General features: G+C 36.8%; 3 protein-coding genes across 3 annotated transcripts in view; 2 read left to right on the plus strand and 1 right to left on the minus strand.

Moving 5' to 3' along the window:
• Positions 1–1,632: 1,632 nt before the first annotated feature.
• Positions 1,633–17,149, plus strand: LOC113679387 (DNA methyltransferase 1-associated protein 1). Its single transcript, XM_089187389.1, has 18 exons — positions 1,633–1,896; positions 6,057–6,148; positions 6,727–6,922; positions 7,736–7,774; positions 8,280–8,350; positions 9,084–9,141; positions 9,414–9,473; positions 10,693–10,806; positions 11,427–11,560; positions 11,804–11,873; positions 12,248–12,313; positions 12,774–12,846; positions 13,334–13,385; positions 13,977–14,048; positions 14,942–14,985; positions 15,101–15,135; positions 15,933–16,001; positions 16,960–17,149. The coding sequence occupies exons 1-18, from the start codon at positions 1,813–1,815 to the stop codon at positions 17,023–17,025; spliced, it is 1,395 nt and encodes a 464-aa protein (XP_089043515.1). The 5' UTR covers positions 1,633–1,812; the 3' UTR covers positions 17,026–17,149.
• A 627-nt stretch (positions 17,150–17,776) lies between these two features.
• LOC149037775 (adenosine receptor A2b-like) lies at positions 17,777–19,722 on the minus strand. The gene has a single exon (XM_089187410.1). The coding sequence runs from the start codon at positions 18,786–18,788 to the stop codon at positions 17,889–17,891; it is 900 nt and encodes a 299-aa protein (XP_089043536.1). The 5' UTR covers positions 18,789–19,722; the 3' UTR covers positions 17,777–17,888.
• Positions 19,723–20,104: 382 nt separating this feature from the next.
• The window catches only part of LOC113679386 (uncharacterized), an 8,205-nt gene continuing 7,344 nt past the window's right edge, over positions 20,105–20,965 (plus strand). Inside the window, exon 1 of the mRNA XM_089187404.1 lies at positions 20,105–20,347. Within this exon, the coding sequence (XP_089043530.1) occupies positions 20,299–20,347 (49 nt within the window). The 5' untranslated portion in view covers positions 20,105–20,298. The remainder of the gene's footprint in view (positions 20,348–20,965) is intronic.

Raw genomic sequence — 20,965 nt, forward strand, 5'->3', positions numbered from 1 at the left:
GAGTAAGATTTATGATTATTAGTGTAATTTTAATACTTAAACAGTGGATAGCCTTAGAGGTACGCACTGATTGGTTACTCAAAGTCCAAATATCTCTTGTTAATATGTATACTAAAACAGAAGATAGCTTTGAAAGCGTGCGCTGATTGGATACTCAAATTCTGGATATCGTTTACAATTGACATCCGCGTCCGAGCAACGCGCGCTTGATTTGCGCTCATAGATATTGTATAAACGAGTTAAAATGGTTTTTTTCTCTCGCTATGCCGTCTCTCTGTTTTATTAGATACTGAAACAACTATTCACTGCCTCAGGTTAGCGGTGGACATTTACCTGGCCGTTTCGTGTATACACCACTAGCCACCTCCTCTGGAAAACTTGCGCTGGATCTGCGCCCGAAAATTTTGCAATAGTTGCAGGAATAAATCATCTTTTGTGCTATTATCACGCTGATTTAGTATGTACTGAAACAACTGTTTACCTCGTAGTCGGTGGCTTGCGGTGGCTTTGCGACTCGGTAAATATCCAACATTAGCCACCTCCACTTTGATGAATAGATGTTAAATGTCACGTGTTTTCAGAAGTTGGAAGGAGGGTGCTTAATTTAAAGGGGGCCCTGGCCCTGGCCCTTGTTTATTTAGCGTAACAATAGGCCAAAAAAAAAAACAAAAAAAAAACAGTTAACACAAATCAAGGAATCTTCCAAACACATGGATATAGAAATAACTGAAACGGAAAAAGAACCTATCCTCCCGTAAAGGTGTAAGTTTCTAAAGAAACTGTGGTGCTGCGTCGGTGGGAGGGTATAGCAGGTAATTTAGTGTTAACAACTGGGTTGAAAACGTAAATTAGCCACCGTAAAGGGTAAAAAAGCTGACGTTTCGAGCGTTAGCCCTTCGTCAATCGCTCTGACGAAGGGTTAACGCTCGAAACGTCAGCTTTTTTACCCTTTACGGTGGCTAATTTACGTTTTCAACCCAGTTGTTAACACTAAATTATCTGCTATCCTCCCGTACTTATTCCGCTGTCATTGAAGCTCAAAAAATGATCAATTAAGTGGCAATGAAAATAGGTGTTCCTAGTATCCCTACTATTTAAAAGAGCGACGGAGGAGGGTTGGGGCCGGTTATTCGAGGGGGGAACGGGGGCGCTTGTTCGAAGTTAAGGCCTGTGGGGTGGGCGCTTATTCGGAGGAGGACTCTTATGAAAACGTGGGCGCTTAGTACATGTAATCGCATGGGCCCGAGGGCAATGGAGGATTAATTTCACTTGTATTTTCAAACTTTTACAAAAATTTGAATTTTGGGAAAAATTTAAAAATCACAAGAGCCCGAGGGCACTTACATTGCTTGTTAACCAAAATTTAGGGCAAAATTTTTAAGGGAATTGCATTCGCGCTCGATGTCCGCGCGATGAAGCCCTTTCAATGCCGCCACAAATGTCAAAACAAACGTAACTGACCAATACAGTAAACAACGTTACACGGCTTCATTCAGTTAAAATGCAATCAATAAATCGTTGCCGCAAACAGCAAAAAGGCTCAGTCAGCATCAAGTAATCATGCCCTCTCGATTGTCAAAAGTGCCTTCAGTAATAATTATTTTGCCCCGCATGTGACGGTAGTCGCGCTTTGGACTGGGGAGAGTCTGGTAGAGACAAAATGGGAACTAGTTGAGTGAACACATAATGGCGGCTTCGAGGTAGTAACTGTATACTTTGTTGATGTCCGAGAAGATTAAGAACTCTTTTAAAGACTTGTTAACTTATGTGCTTTGTATTATTTGAGAGTGACTTCATCGTTGAATCGAAAATATGAGTGATATTCGTGATATTTTAGAGTTGGATCAAGGACTTGCTTCTGTTCCAACCAAAGAAGCTATTGTCGGGGGAAACAAGGTAAATTTGTTCTTTCTTTTGATATTTTAACGAGTTTTCTTACTTTGTGTATTGATGATATAAGTTACACCGTGTGTAATTAAGCTTGCTGTAAGGCCAGTTGTGAGATCTTCATGTGAGATATTTTTAAGTTGGCACTATACTCGAAGTGCGACGCCTGTTGAGCCGGGAATTGAGCAGTGCTTGTTCTTATTGATGTACATGTAGTTATGTGCCGCCAGGAAATAGGGGCAGTTATTGTTTAAGCAGGTTGTCTTGAATTCTTGCTTTTGTCACCTTGATGGGAAGTATCATGCATAATTTTCATGATCGTGAAAGGATTTCAGGCATCACATGAGGAAAGTCATTGTTTTCATTCAAACTGAAATAGCTTGCAAATTTTTCTTTCATTTTAATTGAATCTGACTCTGGATATACAATTTGCTGCAATGATTTTGACCATTTAACGGAATAGGAGCTTACTCATTCATGCTGAGACATATGAGGGAAATTTTTTTTTTGACAATGCTCCAAATCAACATCTTTTGTTTTTCACTGGAATGTAATTTTCACATATTGAACTAAAAACTGTGTCTGTGATTTTTGAGTTTTTTCTTACTTTTTGATGTAAAGCATCTACTCTAATAACCTTGTTCAAAATTTCTACTTTGTAGTTAAAAAAAAATGATTGAAAAATAAGGAAGTGTGAAAGTACAAATCCCTCACAAGGTGTTTTTAGTTCAATACACTTGTAATTGCAGATCATGTTCTGGTGAAAATAAAAAAGGTTGGTGAGTATAGGTGATGTTATTTCAGTTTTAATAATATACATGAAAAAATTACTCAGTTCTGATTGGTTAAGATAAATGCAGTTTTCAGGCACTTTGCTGAAGCAATCCAACACCAAAATTTAAAACAAACATGGTCAAATTTCGGAAACAATGATTCCATTTGATTGAAAGTGATTGGGACACAGACTGAGCAATTCCTTGAACTGTTTAGCCAGACTTTGAACTTTTTTGTGCCTTAAAGATGTGAAGATATCATTGCATATTATTGTTTTGATGGTACACGGTTGTTTTGACTGAATGCACAGTTTGAATAAATTATTTTTGCACTTGATGCATGGGCTTTGCTTATGCTTAATTGTGATAAGTTATCTTGTGTTTTTTCATGTTTATTATTAACATGTAATCACATGATTTTTCATGTGGAATTTGGTATAAATAAGCACTTGTTAATTTTTTCAAAGACCACAAATTGCACTTGCCCTACAGGCTTGCACAATTTTGTTAGTCTTTAAAAAAATTAACTTGTGCTTATGTATTCCAAATTGCACTCGAAATCATGTAATTACCTATACAAATGAAAATGCTAATTTTTCTTTTGTGATACCCTAAAACAGGGTTTTCATAAAAAGGAGGGTATGTGTAGATCTTGTTTAAGATTTGTGTTGGTTAGGGTTCAGTATAGGGGTGCTGCAGTCAATATACATATCATCTTCCTGATTGTATTGTAATTTGACAACAGAGGAAACTTTCTATACCTTTTGAAGTAACCAGTTAAGTTTGCTAGCTGGTGTCTCATTTCAGAAACTTCATTAATCCTCAACAGGCCTGTTTCTTTGGTACATGTAAGTTTTTGTGTTGCAGCATTTCTCCTCAGCCAAGAAATTAATCTACTGTAATTTTTGGCCGATTACCTGTGGATAATCTGTTAATTTTTCCACAAATAGTTATTGGTGTGGGTTATAGGAAGGTGCAGGTAATACAATAATTTTTAAAGCTTCTGGTATAGTTGTAAAACTATAAGTAAGAAAAAAACAGAGATGATAAGATTCACTAAAGATACTCTTTAAAAAACCTGTGTAATAACTCATTTATTTCATGCAGATTGCTCATTATTGCAAGAGACTTATATCCTCTTGATGAAAGCTGATGCAAATCGAAAACATGCAAAACTTGATAACGAAGCTTTTCTTTTGTTTGTATTCTCACTTTCTTACCTTGTCAATTACACAGCTTTTTTCTTTGTTCAGTTCAAAAAAACAATTGTCACTTACATGGGTAATGAACTTGAAAATAAAAGAATTTAATTTTGAAAAAGCTGGCTCCAGAGCAATTCACACGGAAAATGATGCCAATATGTTCATTTCCTGGCCCCACATAATTAATGGTGCAACATAATTTTCAATGCATTAGTGAAATTTTCTCAGCTGGCATTGCGTTGAGTTAAAGAGTAATAATTTTTCCTGTTTCAAGGGATTTCTTTGACTCAGTAGATCTTGAGATATCGATTTTTTTTAGAAAAGATTTTTACAAGTGGTATCATTCTCAATGAAACAGGGAAGACAAAAATTGTGGGTTATTTGCCAGTGCGGGTAATCTGTTGAAAATTTTTTCTTGCCATTGCAAAAATTGACTGATGCCATAATACTTTTTGGAAATTTCTTTTCATTTGGTGGCAGTAACTTGTCATAGTAATTTGGTTCTGGAACATTTTGCTATGACCTAGATGTTTAAGAAATACATAATTCTTGAAAGATAAAACGGTAAAAACGAACGATAAAATCCGACGTTTCGGAGTAGTCATGACTCCATTATCAAGGTAAAAGTTTAAAACATGCAAATAACAGTATTTAAGCGATGTGGCGCGAAAAATTAACATAATAGGTGCGAAGATTATACAAATACTTTCGCACGAATAGAGTCCGATTGCACGTTCAGGTTTGGCTTTAAAGTTCTTATATAAAGCATTTTGTACAATAAGCAGTCAAATTTGTTCCTGCACTTCTTAAGAACTTCGAAGCATTTCAGTAGGTCCTGAGGGATCGTCCCGTGTACGTTCTTGCAATGTTTGGCAATGGCTGAGGATTGTTGTTTATAATAAACATAATTACATAATTCTTGAAGTATATTATTCAGTGAATGGCATAAGCATAATTGGAGAAAAAGAACTCAACTCTGAGGAGGAGGAGTGACCAAGACAGAATTTCTCCTTACACTATCAGTACAACATCAAGCAGACAAGTGATGAGAAAAAAGAAAAATGTCAATTAGGGGGGTTATTGATTGATTGAATTCCAAATTCTCCAAACTAACATAATATGAGTTGTATAACAGACAGTAAGAAGAATTACTAATAAGATCTTGGGAGTTAAAGAGTTAACTACTGTACTTTAGCTCCATGATGGCAAACTTCCTGCATGCTGCAAGAATAAGAATTTGTCAGTATACGATGCTTATGTGGAATTACGGTCAACTCGCCGACGCCGACTTGGCGAGTTGGTCGTCCATCCAATACAACTTATTAGAAGTTAAACATACAGAAAAGTAAACGATATTTAGTAAAAAAACACTGGTGAACATTGGTGAACATCAAACAGAAGCCTAAACATCGGTGAACATTGGTGAACATCACCAATGACTATAACAGCTTAAGACGCGAACGAGTTATTGTGTGACAACAACACTGTAAAGACTCATCATGACAATCGGTCAGATTTTTAAAGAAAACTTGGCTTTCTAGGCAAGATCTTTAGTAAAAAGCAATTCTTTTTATTTGCAACGAAGTTTATAGGGATCTCAAGGCGGATAAAGTAAAGTAAACATCGCCAATGACTCTAACAGCTTCAGACGCAAACGAGTTATTGCGTGACAACAACACCGTAAAGACTCATCATGTCAATCGCTCAGATTTTTTAACGAAAACTTGGCTTTCTAGACAAGATCTTTAGTAAAAAGCAATTCTTTTTATTTGCAACAAAGTTTATAAGGATCTTAGGGTGAATAAAGTGAAGTAAACCTCACCAACGACTCTAACAGCTTCAGACGCGAACGAGTTATTGTGTGACAACAACACCGTAAAGTAAAATGTTCACCGATGTTTAAGCTTCTGTTTGATGTTCACCAATGTTCACCAGTGTTTTTTTTACTAAATATCGTTTACTTTTCTGTATGTTTAACTTCTAATAAGTTGTATTGGATGGACGACCAACTCGCCGACGTCTCTACTCGATTTTATACGTCGGCGAGTTGGCGTCGGCAAGTTGGTCCGTCGGCGAGTTGACTGGTTACCCTTATGTGCAATGATGATGTTCATAGTTTGTTGTGTACATGTTAATGAGGATGGGGAATTTTAAACATGGTGCTTTCTTCTCCTGTATTTTAACGGTGATGCAGCCAAGAAAACTGAGAAGAACTGGGGAGCAAAGTTACAAACGTCCAGAGGGAATGCATCGTGAACTTTATGCCTTGTTATACAGTGACAGTAGGTCAGTGGAAATTTGTTTTGATGGAGTTATAGTATGAAATACATCTCTATTGTAATAATTGAAAGTATGTTGCCATAGATACATGTATTCTAATGAATTTCAATGAAGAATGGTGTTCATATTGTGAAAAACCATATCTTGGCTGAAAGGTAATTTTGTTGTATCAATTGAGTTGATTATGTAAGTTGGCCACTGTAAAGATTTTGCTAAAGTTGATGTTTCAAGCATTTAAGCCCCTAATTAGAGTGAATGGAGGAATTGTGGGTTATATGTTGTTTATGAGCAGAAAAATGGAGCAACACTGTACGTGAATGCCATTGGTGAGAACATGCTAAGGTGAAAAGCAGGATTAAATTACTTTAATGAAAAGTGTTGGTTGACATGGTGTGGATTAAGAATGTTAAATCTTTACTCTGTCATACTGAGATTACGCAAGTAGAACTGTACTTGTGATTAACAAATCAGACTCCCGCTTCGTGGTCACACGATTTTGTTAATCACTCATATGATTACAGACTGAATCGGACTTGACTCAGTCCTAATACCATTGTTAAATATTTTGTTTTGTAATTATTTAGAGACTCTCCACCACTAGCTTCATCAGACACTTCTCATGGCTACAAGCAGATGAAAGCTAAGTTAGGACGTAGGCATGTGAGGCCATGGAAGTGGGTGCCTTTCACTAACCCTGCTCGCACAGATGGAGCAGTACTTTACCATTGGAGAAGGGTGGCTGATGAAGGAAAAGAATATCCATTTGCCAGGTTTAATAAGGTGAGGTTTTAAATGTAGGAATTGTCCCTGAAAAGTCAGGAATTTTGATTGAGATGTTCTAAGGGGGCAGGTTTACTTTCTGAGTGCGTATTTTTTTGCACATTTTTGTTCAGACAAGATCATAATTTGTACAGTACATGTGTGGTAAAGATATGTGGTCTAAAGGATTTTTTCTTTTTCTTAATGACACTGTTGATTATTTTATACATTTACATCAATTTTTAATGCCATCCATGGCTGATAATGCCTGCTTCTGAGAGATTTTCAGAAAAATGAATGTTTGGATGAGAAGCAACTCTTTAAGGAAAATGTAAATTTTTGAGGGAGTTGTTTTAGAAACAATATGATCCACTGACATACCATCAAGGCACTGGGGGATTTTTTTTTATAACCCTTCCATTAATTTTTGTGCTGTGCTGTAACAAATTTTGTTGACTGTTTTGTACTTTCTAGAGCTGCATTAAAGATCAGCTTTTTTATGTCATTATTACTTGACTATGCCAACAAATTTGTTTTTTTCTTCCATGTAAAGAAATAAAAATGAAAAAATGAAACTATTCAGCTTGCTTTTTACTGCTGGCTTTGTTTCTTTTTTAAGAAAATAATTGGTGGTCAAATATCATGGTAAACAAAGGATATTGTGATAACTGTCCGGTGATTTTGCACCACATGATGCAACGTAGCCAGTAGAATCCTGCAAAAATTATTGGGTGGGTTATAATCATAATGTTAGACATTTAGAGAAAATATTTTTCTCTAAGTATTTTTAAATATTAAGCATTAAATGCTTTGTTTATTCTTTAAAATGAGCAGAAGGTGAATGTTCCAAGTTATACAGATGAAGAGTACCAGGTAATCTCTCTCAGAATTATGTGTACATTTACAGGTTCATAAAAAAGAGGGGTCAATTTTATTGTTTGTGAGGCTTGTCGTTATTACCAGTTTGGGTAAAATATACAAATGAATGTATTTATTCACTGTGTTTCGCAGTGAAACAGAAAAAATTATATACAAAAAGAAGTATAAAATTGGCTTAATAGCAACTATCTCCTTTTTACCTCGTGGATGTGTGAAGCAGAGGATTAAGTTGCAATATGTGAGGTCCAATATGCAAATTTTATTGTATCAGCACAGTTTTAGGAATCTGGGGAGAGCGTGTATCTCAGAAAATATGAGGTACAACTGTAAAATGTAGCCTAGTGTGTCTTTTAGACTAGGCATAAAACATGATGTAAGGCCTTGCATTTAGTTATTGTGGTTGTCTAAGACATACTGTTTAAAGTTTTTAGGCAAATCGTGATTATGTAAAAATGTGTGATGGATTATTATAATTGTTCGTTTAATTTCTTTTTTACAGTTGTACCTTCATGATGGACCTCCTTCTACTTGGACACGAGATGAAACTGATCACTTGTTTGACCTGTGCAGGTAATAGACATGCAAAACCATTTCATAAGTCAGGCCTGAGAACAATACAAAACTGAGACACATCCTTTTGTATCACATCAGTTATAAGTTTTGCTATCTCTGGCGGCACTGAAAGGGATATATCATGTAGACATTGGGCCCAAATGCAATTCCCTCAAAACTGTTGTTTTTTATACAATGAAAAAATTAATTGCAAGTGCCCTCAGGCAATTAAGGGTTAATTTCACTAGTATTCTCAAAGTTTTCCCAAAATTGCCCTTGTTACTGCTATACAATTTATATGAAATGTATTCCTTAACTCTTTAGACCCTAAGAGTGACCAGCATCTAATTTCTCCTTACAGTAATATAGCTGAATCATTCATTAAGATCATGAGAATAAAGGAAATGATCACCAACACAAGAAGCTTTGATCTTCAAATAAATTCTCCCTGTCAGTACCAAAAGAAATAGATAGAGAAGAGTATGGAGAATGTGGATACTGATGTTAGGGTGTAAAGGGTGAATTACTCTCGGGGCCATGTGATCACATATACAAAACAAAGAGATTACATTTTGCCATGTGTTTGTACAGTTACTGTTGATCGCTGAAGACATCAAAAATGTGATAAAAAACATCGACATACTTTGCTGCCCCATGTATGCCAGTTTGTTGTTCTCATCACATTTTGATTTTGTCTGTGCATACATGTACAGTAGTGCAAATCATATTTATGCTCCTGTTTTCTTTGCAGACGGTTTGATCTACGATTTATAACAATTCATGATAGGTTTGACAGAGAAAAGTATCAGGTAATCAGAAGAAATCGCATAATATTTACATGTGTGGGTTTTTTTCTGGCTAATCTTGGATGAGAATACAAATTAAAGTTTCCTTTTTTTTCAATTTTCAATTTTTATTTTTAAAATTGTGAATTTTTTTTATAGCATAAAGTGTGGGCTTTTGTTTCTTTGTTTCTCATCTCTCGAATTATTTAAATTTAAACAAATTAACTGAACACCTTACATGAACAGTATTATGCTATTTACCTTCAAGAGTTTACTGATTGTTTGTGTTGTTGTAGACTCGCACCATTGAAGAGTTAAAGGATCGCTATTATAGCTGTGTTACAAGGTTACTCAAGGTATGTTAAATAGCAGCTTGTCTTAAAGGTTGAATGCTGTTGCTATGTCAGTAAGATATCCTACAGTGTATCTTCTCTCCACCTCACTTAAACCCTTTACACCCAAGGTCAGTGTGCATATTCTCCATACTGTTCTCTGAACAAATTTCAAGATGGTTTCAAGGTGAATTTGTCTAACAATCAAGAGCTTTCTTAGTTGGTGATTATTTATTGCATTCAATGAAGGAGAAGGCATGCTAATGGTGTTGTTTTTAGGGAAATCACTCTCAAGGGTTTTATGGACCAGTCCCTAGGGGATCAATCGTGATGCCATGTGATGTCAGGCATTGTGCGCCATTTAGGACTGGCTGGCTGTATGTGGCTCAAAAAAAAATAGCTTCAATCTCATGTGCAAATGTTTTCTTGGCTGCCTTGAGCTGAAAACACCAATTTTTTTCCTGCACAATCAGTACATTAAAAAATCTCTTACTAGAGATTGCACACACTTTACTAATCTTTGATTATTACTAGTTTTATTCTAATGACCTTTGTGTGTGATTCAAGGGTGATATTTTAAGGAGAAAATAAATGCTCTTTGGGGTTAAAGGGTTTACCCTCATTGGCTTTGCCTTACAAGCTAGACATGTAGGTTCCTTACAATCTACACTGGCTGACCTGTTATTCAAGCGATATTAATTGTTAAATTAAATATATACCTTTTTAAGAATTCACTTGTCATTTAATCCTGCCCTTCTATAGATTTCTGCAATTGATTTGAATGCTTTTAATTAGAACAATTTTTTTTTCATGAATGATTTCTAAACAAGGTTTCCTTTTAAAACTGACTAAGGCCCTTTTGTTACCATTTAACCGCTAAGAGTGATTGGTTTCTAATTTCTCCTTATAGAGTCATCCTTGAATTAAGCTTTAAGGTTATGAGAAACAAAATGATCACTAATTTAAGAAGCTCTTGATTGTCAAACAAATTCTTCTTGTCAGTGCCTTAGGAAATATTGAGGAAACAGTGTGGGGAACATGAATACTAAATTGTTATGTGTAGGTTGTAAAGGGTGAATGTAATTGAAGTTGCATTGAATTCAGGAATGAAACACCTATTGATTGAAATAAGACAGATGGTAAATATTAAGCTTGGTCATGAAAGAAAGAAAGAAAGAAAGAAAGAAAGAAAGATTTAAGTTGTCTGGTCACAATGGTGCAAAAAAAATTTTGTTTTCCACAGGCTAGAGCCCCCCCTGGACAAGAACCACAAAACTTACCAGCACGTTATGATGGTCAGCATGAAACAGAGAGAAAGAAACAGCTTTTGAAGCTGTTTAACCGCACACAAGAACAGGTACTGTACAGGCCTCTGCCTATGAACTTTGGTACACATAAAAATGATTGAGCTTTGTGTTACAACTGACAGTACTTTAAAAACCAGAGAAGGGAAATTAAAGAAAATTCTCCTTACTGTCTGCCTTAAAAACTCTCATGCTTGTAGTTTGGAGAATTTGGTATTGGATCAACTAGTCCCTTAATTGATATATTTTTGCATTCTTTTCTGCTTGGTATTGAATTGACATAGTCCTGTAAGGAGAATTTCTGATAACTCATGTGTGTCCAAGGGTTAATCATGGAACTGATCATAGATTCTTTTTTTGTTTTAGTTTTCTGACTTATTTTGTATTATCTCTTGAACTTTATATTTTAAGGTGCATGAGGAAGAAATGATCTCAGATCTTATTAGTAATTCCTGTCTGCCTTAAAAATTCTTATGCTTGCAGTTTGGAGAATTTGGATTAACCAATTATATCCTAGTTGAGATTTTTCTCTGTTCTCATCACTTGTCTGCTTGATATTCTATTGATAATTAGTATTGTTGGAGTTGAAGGGTTAATTGTGGAACGAGGGAGAGTGTTTTTATTGAAGTTTTCAGACTTATCTTGTATTATCTCCTGAACTTAATCTTTTAAGGTACAAGAGGAAGAAATGCTTGTGGCAGAATTGAGAAAAATTGAAATGCGTAAGAAAGAGAGGGAAAAGAAACAGCAGGATTTACAGAAACTCATCACAGCTGCTGAGAATCAAACAGACTCATACAGACTGAAGTAAGTGTATAAGTGCCCGTCTGGCTTGTTTACTCTCATTGGGCGCTAAAATATTTCTCAGTTTTACTGTAGCAATGAGAACTTACAATTTACTTTGTTCTTGTTGGAAAATGAAACTGGTAAAGATTGATCAACAGTTATGACTGAATGTGGAACCTCTCTTTCACTCAGGCTGACATGAAACAGTTGACAATGGAGACTTTCAAAGTATAGTGTGATTCATCTTATTATTTTCTTCACCAGGAGAGACAAGAAACAAGTTAAAAAGAAGCAAACTAAGAAGAAGGGGGAACTAGGTGACAAACCAGTCAAGGTAAAAAGATTGATTAAAGGATTTAAATCACTGTTTTTGCAGCAAGTAAAATGAAGTCTTTTTTCATGTACTGTATGTACATGTAATTTCTCCATTTTTAAATGGAGAATTGAAATTCTTGGCCACTCAAAATAGAGCCTCATTCCAGGTTGGTTTATTATTTTTTAGTGAGCATTTTTCCTTTGTTTATGTTTTGCTTATTTTTGTTCTGACGATTATTAAAGGGTGCCTCCACCATTTGCTGTGCCTCTCAAGGCATCTTAGGTCAATTCAGAGCTTCCCTTTTGTATTTCTTTGCACAAGGGAGGCCCAGTTACACTAAAAACCTGTTGAAAGACATCTATCCACATGTATCATGTTGTTAATTTTCCTAGGCTGAACCATCAGGAGTCAAGTTTCCAGAGAGTAAAGGAGCTGGTGTGTATCTGCGCAGTGCAAGGGTAAGAATGACAAAATCCATCATAAGTCAACTTAGAGTGATTGGCATTTAATTTCTCCTTTCAACATCACTCCTAAATCAAACAGTAAGGTTAGGAGAATATAGGAAATGATCACCACTAAGGTAGCTACTAATAATTATTAAAAAAAATTCTCCTTTTCAGCACCTTATGAAATCATAACTGAGTTGATAATGTAAATTACCCATTGTAAAGGGGTTTATAAAGCTGAAGTTTTGGGTGTTGGCCTTCATCATTCGCCTTGACGAAGGCTAAGGCTCAAAATATCAGTTTTAAAAATTCTCTATGGTGGCCAGTTTATGTTAGGAATTCAGTAGATTTAACCAAATTATCTCGTTATACCCCAACCAACACAGCACCACAGTTTCTGTAGTAACTTACATTGTACTCCCTTCATATATTTTAAGTTCTGTTTGTTTTTTTTTTTCTTGACAATTCTTAGATGAAGATGCCAGGATCAGTTGGAATCAAGAAAGCTAAGGCAGTTGAGCAACTCCTCGAGGAGTTAGGAGTTGGTAGGTGAAACAGATTCGTTTGTGATTCGTTATTTATTTATTAATTTTTTTCACTAATATATGTTCTCCGCTGCTTAATTATCGTTTGGCAATGATTCGTAAAAATTAATAAGCAATGAGTCCGATCGTTTCCTTTTGAGTGAGAGAATAATTGTTTCATTTTGTGTGTGGGGGCAAAGGTTTCTTTTTGGGGATATATGAAAAAGAAATTCATGATCGTGTGAAAACTCTTTTCCCTTTTTTTAATGGGGGTGGGGGGGGGGGGGTGGGGGGAGATGTTGAGGAGAGAATATTACCAATTACATATTTCAGCTGTAGTTATTTGATTTTCTGCGCCACCTTTCCCAAGACAGTGAGCTAAATATTGCAAAGATTTAGGAAAAACATTTAACAGTTTAGCCATCAATTGCCAAATTCTTTAGAATGATAACTGAGGCTCAGTTTCAGATAAATTGCCCAATTGATTCTGGATGTTTATCTTTACCAGATCTCATGCCGATGCCAACTGAACACATCAGCCATCAATTTAATGAACTGAGGTAAACCATGAACATGTAGTTTTATTATCATTTTGCCGCAGTTAATATTTGGAGTCAGTTTTTTTGGTAAATATAGGGAAATTTATCAAAATGACAGTATCCTTATCTTGAATGTGATCACACCAAGCAAAAACTCGCCTCACAGGACTTTTAGAGATGAGCCTCGTGGTTTGACTATAGTTACGGTAAAGCGAAAGTTTTAAGTGATGAATGATTAGGTTATGTAATGATATTCTGTACATTTTTGTATTATAATTGAATATGACTGTTAATTGTAATAGTGTAGTTTGATCGTCCTGGTAAGAGTAGTCCTGAGGAGGACTGTTGTCGGTAGTGGTGACTGACGTTTCGACAACCTGGGCGGAAGTCATCATCAGAGTCAAGTGAATAGTTATTGTCAGTCGAATGTTCCTAGTCCAATTTGTATAAACTGATTGGTCAGTTTTGCCGTGATATTATTGGCTGTAAGAATCAATCAATCAATTCTCAGGATTGCACTCACCCGGAAGATCAAACTATGCTATTACACGTTACCCTCGGGTTCAAACCATTTACTTTATGACTGTTTATTATTGTATTTTACCTGAAAAGAAATGAGATGATTCTGCTGTATGATTTGAAGCAAGCTGCTGGAAACTGTGAATTTGAAATCCAGTCTTTGAAGTAAGTTATTAACCATAGTGACGTTTGAAGCCTTAGCCTAATCGTCAGAGCGAGTGGCGCAGAGCTAATGCTCATAACGTCAACCTTAGAATCTCTTTACGGTGGCCAATTGACATAATCAACTCAAGTGATAAAACCAAATGATCTTGTATGATAACGTACCCATTAATTTTTTGCGCGATTTCCTTGGCTACTTAACGTCACATGGTGCAAAATCGGTCAGTTATCACCGGACAGTTATCGCTCAATAACCCTTGTCTGCGTCGATATTTGCCCTTCGATTATTTCCGTCGAAAAAAGACAAATTTATTGCTCATAAGTTTCCACTTTTCGCCTCTATTACTTTACACGGAAGAAAAAAAGACTCGCCTCGTAGAGTCTAGTGATATTGACATAGTAAATCCATCATCGGCCGTGAACAGAGCAACACCGGTTTTTTTTACAAGCGGTCTTTTTTACAAGCGGTCTTTTTTACAAGCGGTCTCGCGCGATATGTAAATCAAACGGAGGGTTATAAAATAAATAAATCTTCCTTCGAGCGTGCTGGTTTGTCAGCTGATAATGTCCTTGGGAGAGAGCATCTTCAAAATTTCACATTTGCCCTCGAAGTTTCGCTTCTCGGCCACATATTCATTTTTGGGACAATCTCTCAGCCGCGGACATAATCCGCCAACATACAAGCTGATTCTATGGATTAAATGCATGTAAATTGAGGACTTTTTGTAGATGAATTGCTTGTACAACCCATGTACCTTACTGTGTTTCTGTAGGTCCTTTTCAAAATTTCCTGAATTTGAATCATGCAAGAAAAGGAAAAAAAAAAAACACTTTTATCTCTTGCCTATGTTGTGATAATCATTTGAAGTATCTTAAGTACCTTTTTTTTATGATAGACATCGCCTGGAAGCATTGGGAAAAGACATATCTACCATAAACGGTATCCAATCATAATATTGCTATTATTGTCATCTGCTGCTTTATCTTGCAATGTTTTTTAAAGAAAGATTGTATCTTGTATTACGGTTCTTATTCTGTATGTCTATTTTTGTTAGTTCCTGTGGAAGCTGTCACTGTTGTTCCTAAAGTGGTGGGTATTTTTTTCTGAGATTGCATTTACTTTCCTTTGATGACATTTGCATAAAGTAATCCCCAACGATCAGAAAGAAATATGCTTTTATTTTCAGTTTCCTACATATACCTTATTCGATAGTTTGATAGGCGCGCATATTTTGCGCGCTGCGTTGTATTTTTCAAGGCTCCGTCGAGGTTAGGAAAAACACGAGAAAAGATAATTTTTAGATTCACGTTTGGTGTGTTAACCGCAAACGTCAAACTGCGGTCAGCAGTAAGTAGTTTCTAAATTTGCAGCTTTTTAGATCGACATCAACGAAAAACAAAAAACGTGCGCCGCCATCTTGAATTACACAAAGGATAGAAGTACCTTATTTTAAACGCAAAATGTGGCTAAAAGTTTGGTTTTCTAGCATTCAGAAAGGATTTGTTAAAAGGAAAAGACTTCATCTCACATATATTTACAGGACGCCCGTTAGAACTTTCGAACAGGAAGATTAAAAGCGCCAAGGGGGTTGACCCATCTGAAGCTGCCTCGCCCGAAGTTCTTTCGTGGACCGTAAACGGCGAACGTAAACGCTGCAGCTTGGTCACCAGACCTCTAGCGGTTTGCGGTCACACTTACTCAGAAACAAACGTTGATCTAAAAACTCCCAAATGAGCAAAGTATCCGCTCGTATTACATGTTAAACCATCGAATAAAGAATTTATGATTTAATTTTTAAGTATTTTAGCTTTAAGTTCTTTAAATCTTGCTGCGGCCTTATCGGAGAGTCGTCTCGATTGCATAGAGTTTTCTTCTTTCGTTTTCAGCAAATTACAGCTCCTTCCTCGACACCTTTGATAGATGCCGTCACCCCTTCTCCGGGAACTCCAAACGCCGTGAGTATTGATAGCTAAATATGTGGTGGCAAATTCCGAACTGGCAAAGCCTCAAAATTTTTTCCTTTGTCTCCGGCTCCAATTGTGAAAGAACTGGTGGATTCTTAGCCTGATCCAGGCGGTCAGTTAGTGAAACGGAACGAAATAGCAAACGGCAAGATTGAAGCGGCGAAGTGAAAAAGCGAGAGAGGGCTGGGTCGGGTAGCGTTTCATTTCGTGATCCGACTTAAACTCTCCCTCACTATAAACAACGTCAAACAGACACGTCACACTGGTTAAGGTCAAGTCACCCTAAAGTCATCTTGCCTAAAGTCATGTCGCCCGAAACCAGAATCATGTCACCCGATTTTTTGATATTACATGTAAAACATAAAAGGCAAATTATTACTAAGCGCTGAAGGTACTTATCGATCGAAGAACCCTATTGATGTATTTCCGTAGGTGTGTGCGAAACGATGGCATACCAAACCAACAATGCTTCATTTTGTTGTTCGAATTAGCAACGCTTCTAGAGTCGTCGCTCATAAATATTGTAGTTCTGACCATGTGATCGTTTTCTGTGCAATCAAAGTCTTTATGGTGTTGTCGGCAACGAACACCGCTTGAGTGATAAAGATCTCTCTTCTTCATTACCGATTTACATAGTACGGTCTGATCTTAATTCTGGTTTCATGCGACATGAGTCTGGTTGTGGGCGACATGACTCTGGTTTCGGACGACACGATTCTGGTCTCGTGCGACATCAGGGTATCAAAACTTGCTTCTCAATTCTTTAAATTTTGATTGTAAAATATGGCTTTGGGCCCGTTAGGTTACCGGTAATTTCGAGAAACGGGACCCTTGTCCGATGCTGGAGTAGAGAGAAATAGCAAGTGCTCCATCGAACTTACTTGTAGCTGAAATAAGAAATTCTTAATGAGTTCAATTTAATTTGTTGCATCTCTGGTTCTCCAAACAGAGAAAAAGAAGAACAACAACGTCGTTTATTGACCAAAATGTGATGAAGAAAACCAAAAGACTTTAGGAGCAAAAACACTGTGAGGACCCCTTAGTGTTTCTCGATACGGGATTCACGTAGGGATATTGCAAATATTAGATTTGCATAACGCATTCAGTTTGTAAATAAAATAAAAAAAAGTTTCACAAGATTCCTTTTGAATGAAATCTCTCTGTAATTTTCTTTGTCATATTTTAATTGTCATGTGTAAGATTGATTGTAAGAAATTGGTACACGTTTTGTTAGAGTACCTTAAAAAACATCTTTCTCTATTTCTTTACCAAGCTTAAAACTTACCATCTCTCTTATTTCTATCTGTAAACATTACGCTATCGACATTTCTGATTCTAGCAGTATGCAGGACGCGTGTCATATGAACTTCGTAATAGACCTCGCTCAACGTGGAGTCTTTGTAGCTCAGTGGTAGAGCATCGGGGCGCGGAATCCGAAGATCTGAGGTTCGATTCCTCATGGGGACTCAGAATTGTTTCTTCGTCCCGCGCTCTTGACAAGACGAAAAAACATCTTTCTCTACCCTACAGTTGTTCTGACAGTCCTTCGCGATTGTACAACTTGTCCTTGTTGCGCTTGGGATGACGTAAAAACTCTGAAGGTTTTCGCTCACATGATGTATGTTCGCTTTCGCGACCAACAATTGAAGCTCGACTTGTAAATGCAAATCTAAATTTTCCCGAATTCAGTGCATTTTTATCTTCCCCAGTTATACCCATCCATACTTTCCGATGTCTGTTTAACACATTTTGAAGTCACTAAAGCGTAAGGTTACAATTTCATTCTATTGACAGTCGGCCAGTGGTAAAATTTATGGTGCAAATTACGTTTCTTAAAACGTGTTTAGGCTTAAGGAAACTGTCCTCTGTTGTAACAGATTAATTATCCTCAGTCTGTCGACATAGAATCCTCTTCGCTACCTTTATAACTGCCGTTCGAAGCTCTCGGATACGCCAACAGTATAAAAAAGGGTTTATGGCTGAGTTCGCAAATGCTATCGTATCGGTTAAGTTCCAAGCAATTGTCCAGAGGCTTGTGTAAAAGGTCAAAATTATCATGGCAGTAAAGAGCGGTAGATAACAGACGACCATCACAACAAAATACATAAAAGTATTTTTGGCGCTTTTCGATTTTCGTTCCATGTTGTGTTTCCTTTGGTAATCTTGTGTGGAATTCGCTACGGCATTTCTTGGAGCGCGAATTTTTATCCGGTGGCGACAAATGATGAGGTAAATCTTCATGTAAGAAACAATGGAAAGTAATAGGTAGATAGGAATGCTAACTGCTATAGCAAAATAATAAGCGGTCATGTTCCATAGAACTAACAGAGACACCAGGCCATTGAACAACCAAAGGCTGATTGCGATGAGGATGGCCCGATGCAAAGTCATCAACAACGGATATCTCATGTGATAGAGGAGAGCGAGGAATCGGTCCAGGCTTATGGCAGTCATGGTTGAGATAGAAACGCCACCTGCTGTCAGAGCCATGGTCGTACATGGTTTGTACACGAAGCTAGCTTTTGTTAGCTCATAAGAGATATAGAGTGGTTGTGCTACAAATCCAACCAGAAGATCAGACACAGCCAAGTTGCAGAGGAACACGATGGATGGTGATCGAAGGGAAGGTGACTTCACTATGGCGACCAATACCAGTAAGTTACCAAATATGGATACAAAGATGAGTGGAACATTTAGAACGCAGTTAATGATGACAATCGTATCAGGGCGTTTATACTCATTTTCGTAAAGGTAATCTGTGATAGTATTGTTTCCCATCTTCTCTGTTAATTGTGGAAGTACAGCGGAAATTTAGCCACCGACGATGTATACGTGTTCGTCACCGCGAAAGAATACCAAAATCTTTACATCTGTAACACGAAGATAAATTTCGTGATAATGATGTCCATTATTCATAAGCCTGTTTTTTGAGTTATTGTTGTTGTTGTTATTTAAATTTACACGTAATCCCTCAGACTGCCTTTTTTTGTACGATGTTATGATTAAAATCTTGATAACTACAGCTGTTTTTACAGCCAATAGCTGGCCGGTCACACAATCTGGCCTCATGCCGAACTTAACAGGTCACTAGTTAGTACATTTATATTTTAGTTCGTCGAAGGTTGGATAAGTTCTTAAATTAAAGTCCTTGGCGCTTCAAATTTTTTTTTCGTGGATTTAAACTAGCGTGAGCTAGTGTTAATAAACTGTAAATAAGAAGAGAAAAGTTTAACATGAAACAAGTTGACTAGGAAACAGTATATTAGCAAGATGCAAATAACTTAGCGACCCGCGTACATGGTTGAACATTGGCAATATTTCAAGTGAAAGTACGGAAAACTAAATCAAGAACTTGGAAAATTGAGACAATAGCAAATTAGTGAGGCAGGGAGCATATTTGATACAAGGGAAAAGCTTACTTTACAAACGACTGGAATGAGAATTTGCCAGAAAGGCTCTGAAAGGGACCGGTAAATTGAAAAGATAGTGTTCGCACTTGTTTTGGCGTGCACAATATTTTTAAGATAGATGTATAGAATAAAAAGATTGGTACAAAACAATAGGGAAAGGCAACATGAAACTGAGAGGGTTGCAACCATTGTTGTTAAGACTTTTTACACCTCGCCGGTAAGACAGCTGTTTCTTTCCATCAATAAGTTTTGGTAAACTTTTAAATGACCCATTTTCCGATTCATTAAAGTTGATTGTTCTACAAAAAGGAAACAATTAGGCGAATCTAGAGATCAATTCCGAACTTTCCTTCTGCACTCCAGTATTCTAGGAAGTAACAGTGTACAGCCAACCTACTTAGTTGGGCGAATTAATTGGGTAAATTTCTAAAAAAAAAGCTGTAATGCTGTGTCTGCGAAAGCTTAAATACTGAGGGCTTTCTCACAGGTTATAATGCATACTTTACTTCAATTCTCTGATAAATGAATTTTTTAGCTCTAAACTACCGTGGTAAAGGGGTTTGCGGTAGAAGACGATTTCCAGACTAAACGAGGGGAAGCGAGTGTATCTTGAGCTATCAAAGGGTTCTCAGAGGTTCACTTGGAGAGAGCTTACACCGACAACCAACTGAAGAACTAGTCCCCAGGGCTTTTCAAATCGCTGAAATTCAACATGGCGAACGCTTGACGTTTGACGTTTGATGCTCATCTACCGCTCCGTCATCTAAAATCAATATGTTCTTTGAATGAGTAGGGGTTGGTGGTTGGAAGAGAAAGCTGGAGGCAATGTAGACGCTTTGGTTATGAATTGGTCAAAGCCACAATGTAGCAATTGAAATATGGATTCCGAAGCTTTCGAGATCGCTAGAGGCCTATACAACTCGAAAGGTATCGTATTCGGACAATTTACTGTCTATGTAGATAATAGTATTTTACATGATAAGGTGAATTACGCCCGCAAGTTTTTGCGGGCGTAATTCAGCTCATCATGTCATGGTCTGGTGGAGGACAGACGCGCAGATGACTTCAACATTTCTTTGCTCCTTTAAAAAAATACCAATAGATTCCATGTTGCCGTGGGTCTGTGCAGTTACTGTAATAAATTACAGAAGACTTAAAAATGTGGTAAGAATATTAGTCACACACTTGGCTGTGCCCTTTGTTTCCACTTTTGTGTTCTTACTACATTTTGTTGTTATCTGTGATCTACCAAAAACTGAACAGACAACATGAACCACATGAAGAGAGAGGCTCAATTTGTTTCTTGGAATTTCCTTGTTTAAACGATGTTATTTATGACATGTAAATGCTGTCTTTGATTTAATCATTTTTTGTTACATGAGGTAGGATTGGAATGTCAACATTATGCTTTTAATTTCCCATTGGGACATACCCTGTTTTCTATTTTCCAACCTCCCTCCCTCAATGGCGCTCCTGTGGAGACCAAAGGACCTGTGGAAATATTTTTGAAGAGGTGGTCATAATTTTGAACTTGTGGATAAAATT

Source organism: Pocillopora damicornis, chromosome 11 (assembly GCF_964200805.1).
Source record: "Pocillopora damicornis chromosome 11, jaPocDami1.2, whole genome shotgun sequence".
In the NCBI taxonomy this organism is placed as follows: Eukaryota; Metazoa; Cnidaria; class Anthozoa; order Scleractinia; family Pocilloporidae; genus Pocillopora; species Pocillopora damicornis.

What these genes read in the sequence shown, in the direction of transcription:
- LOC113679387 (XM_089187389.1), top strand. Translation starts at nt 1,813, where the DNA reads ATGAGTGATATTCGTGATATTTTAGAGTTGGATCAAGGACTTGCTTCT. An exon ending in TTGACAGAGAAAAGTATCAG is followed by an intron (nt 9,142 to 9,413) that starts GTAATCAGAAGA and finishes GTGTTGTTGTAG; the next exon opens with ACTCGCACCATTGAAGAGTT. An exon ending in TTAACCGCACACAAGAACAG is followed by an intron (nt 10,807 to 11,426) that starts GTACTGTACAGG and finishes TAATCTTTTAAG; the next exon opens with GTACAAGAGGAAGAAATGCT.
- LOC149037775 (XM_089187410.1), bottom strand. Translation starts at nt 18,788, where the DNA reads ATGGGAAACAATACTATCACAGATTACCTTTACGAAAATGAGTATAAA.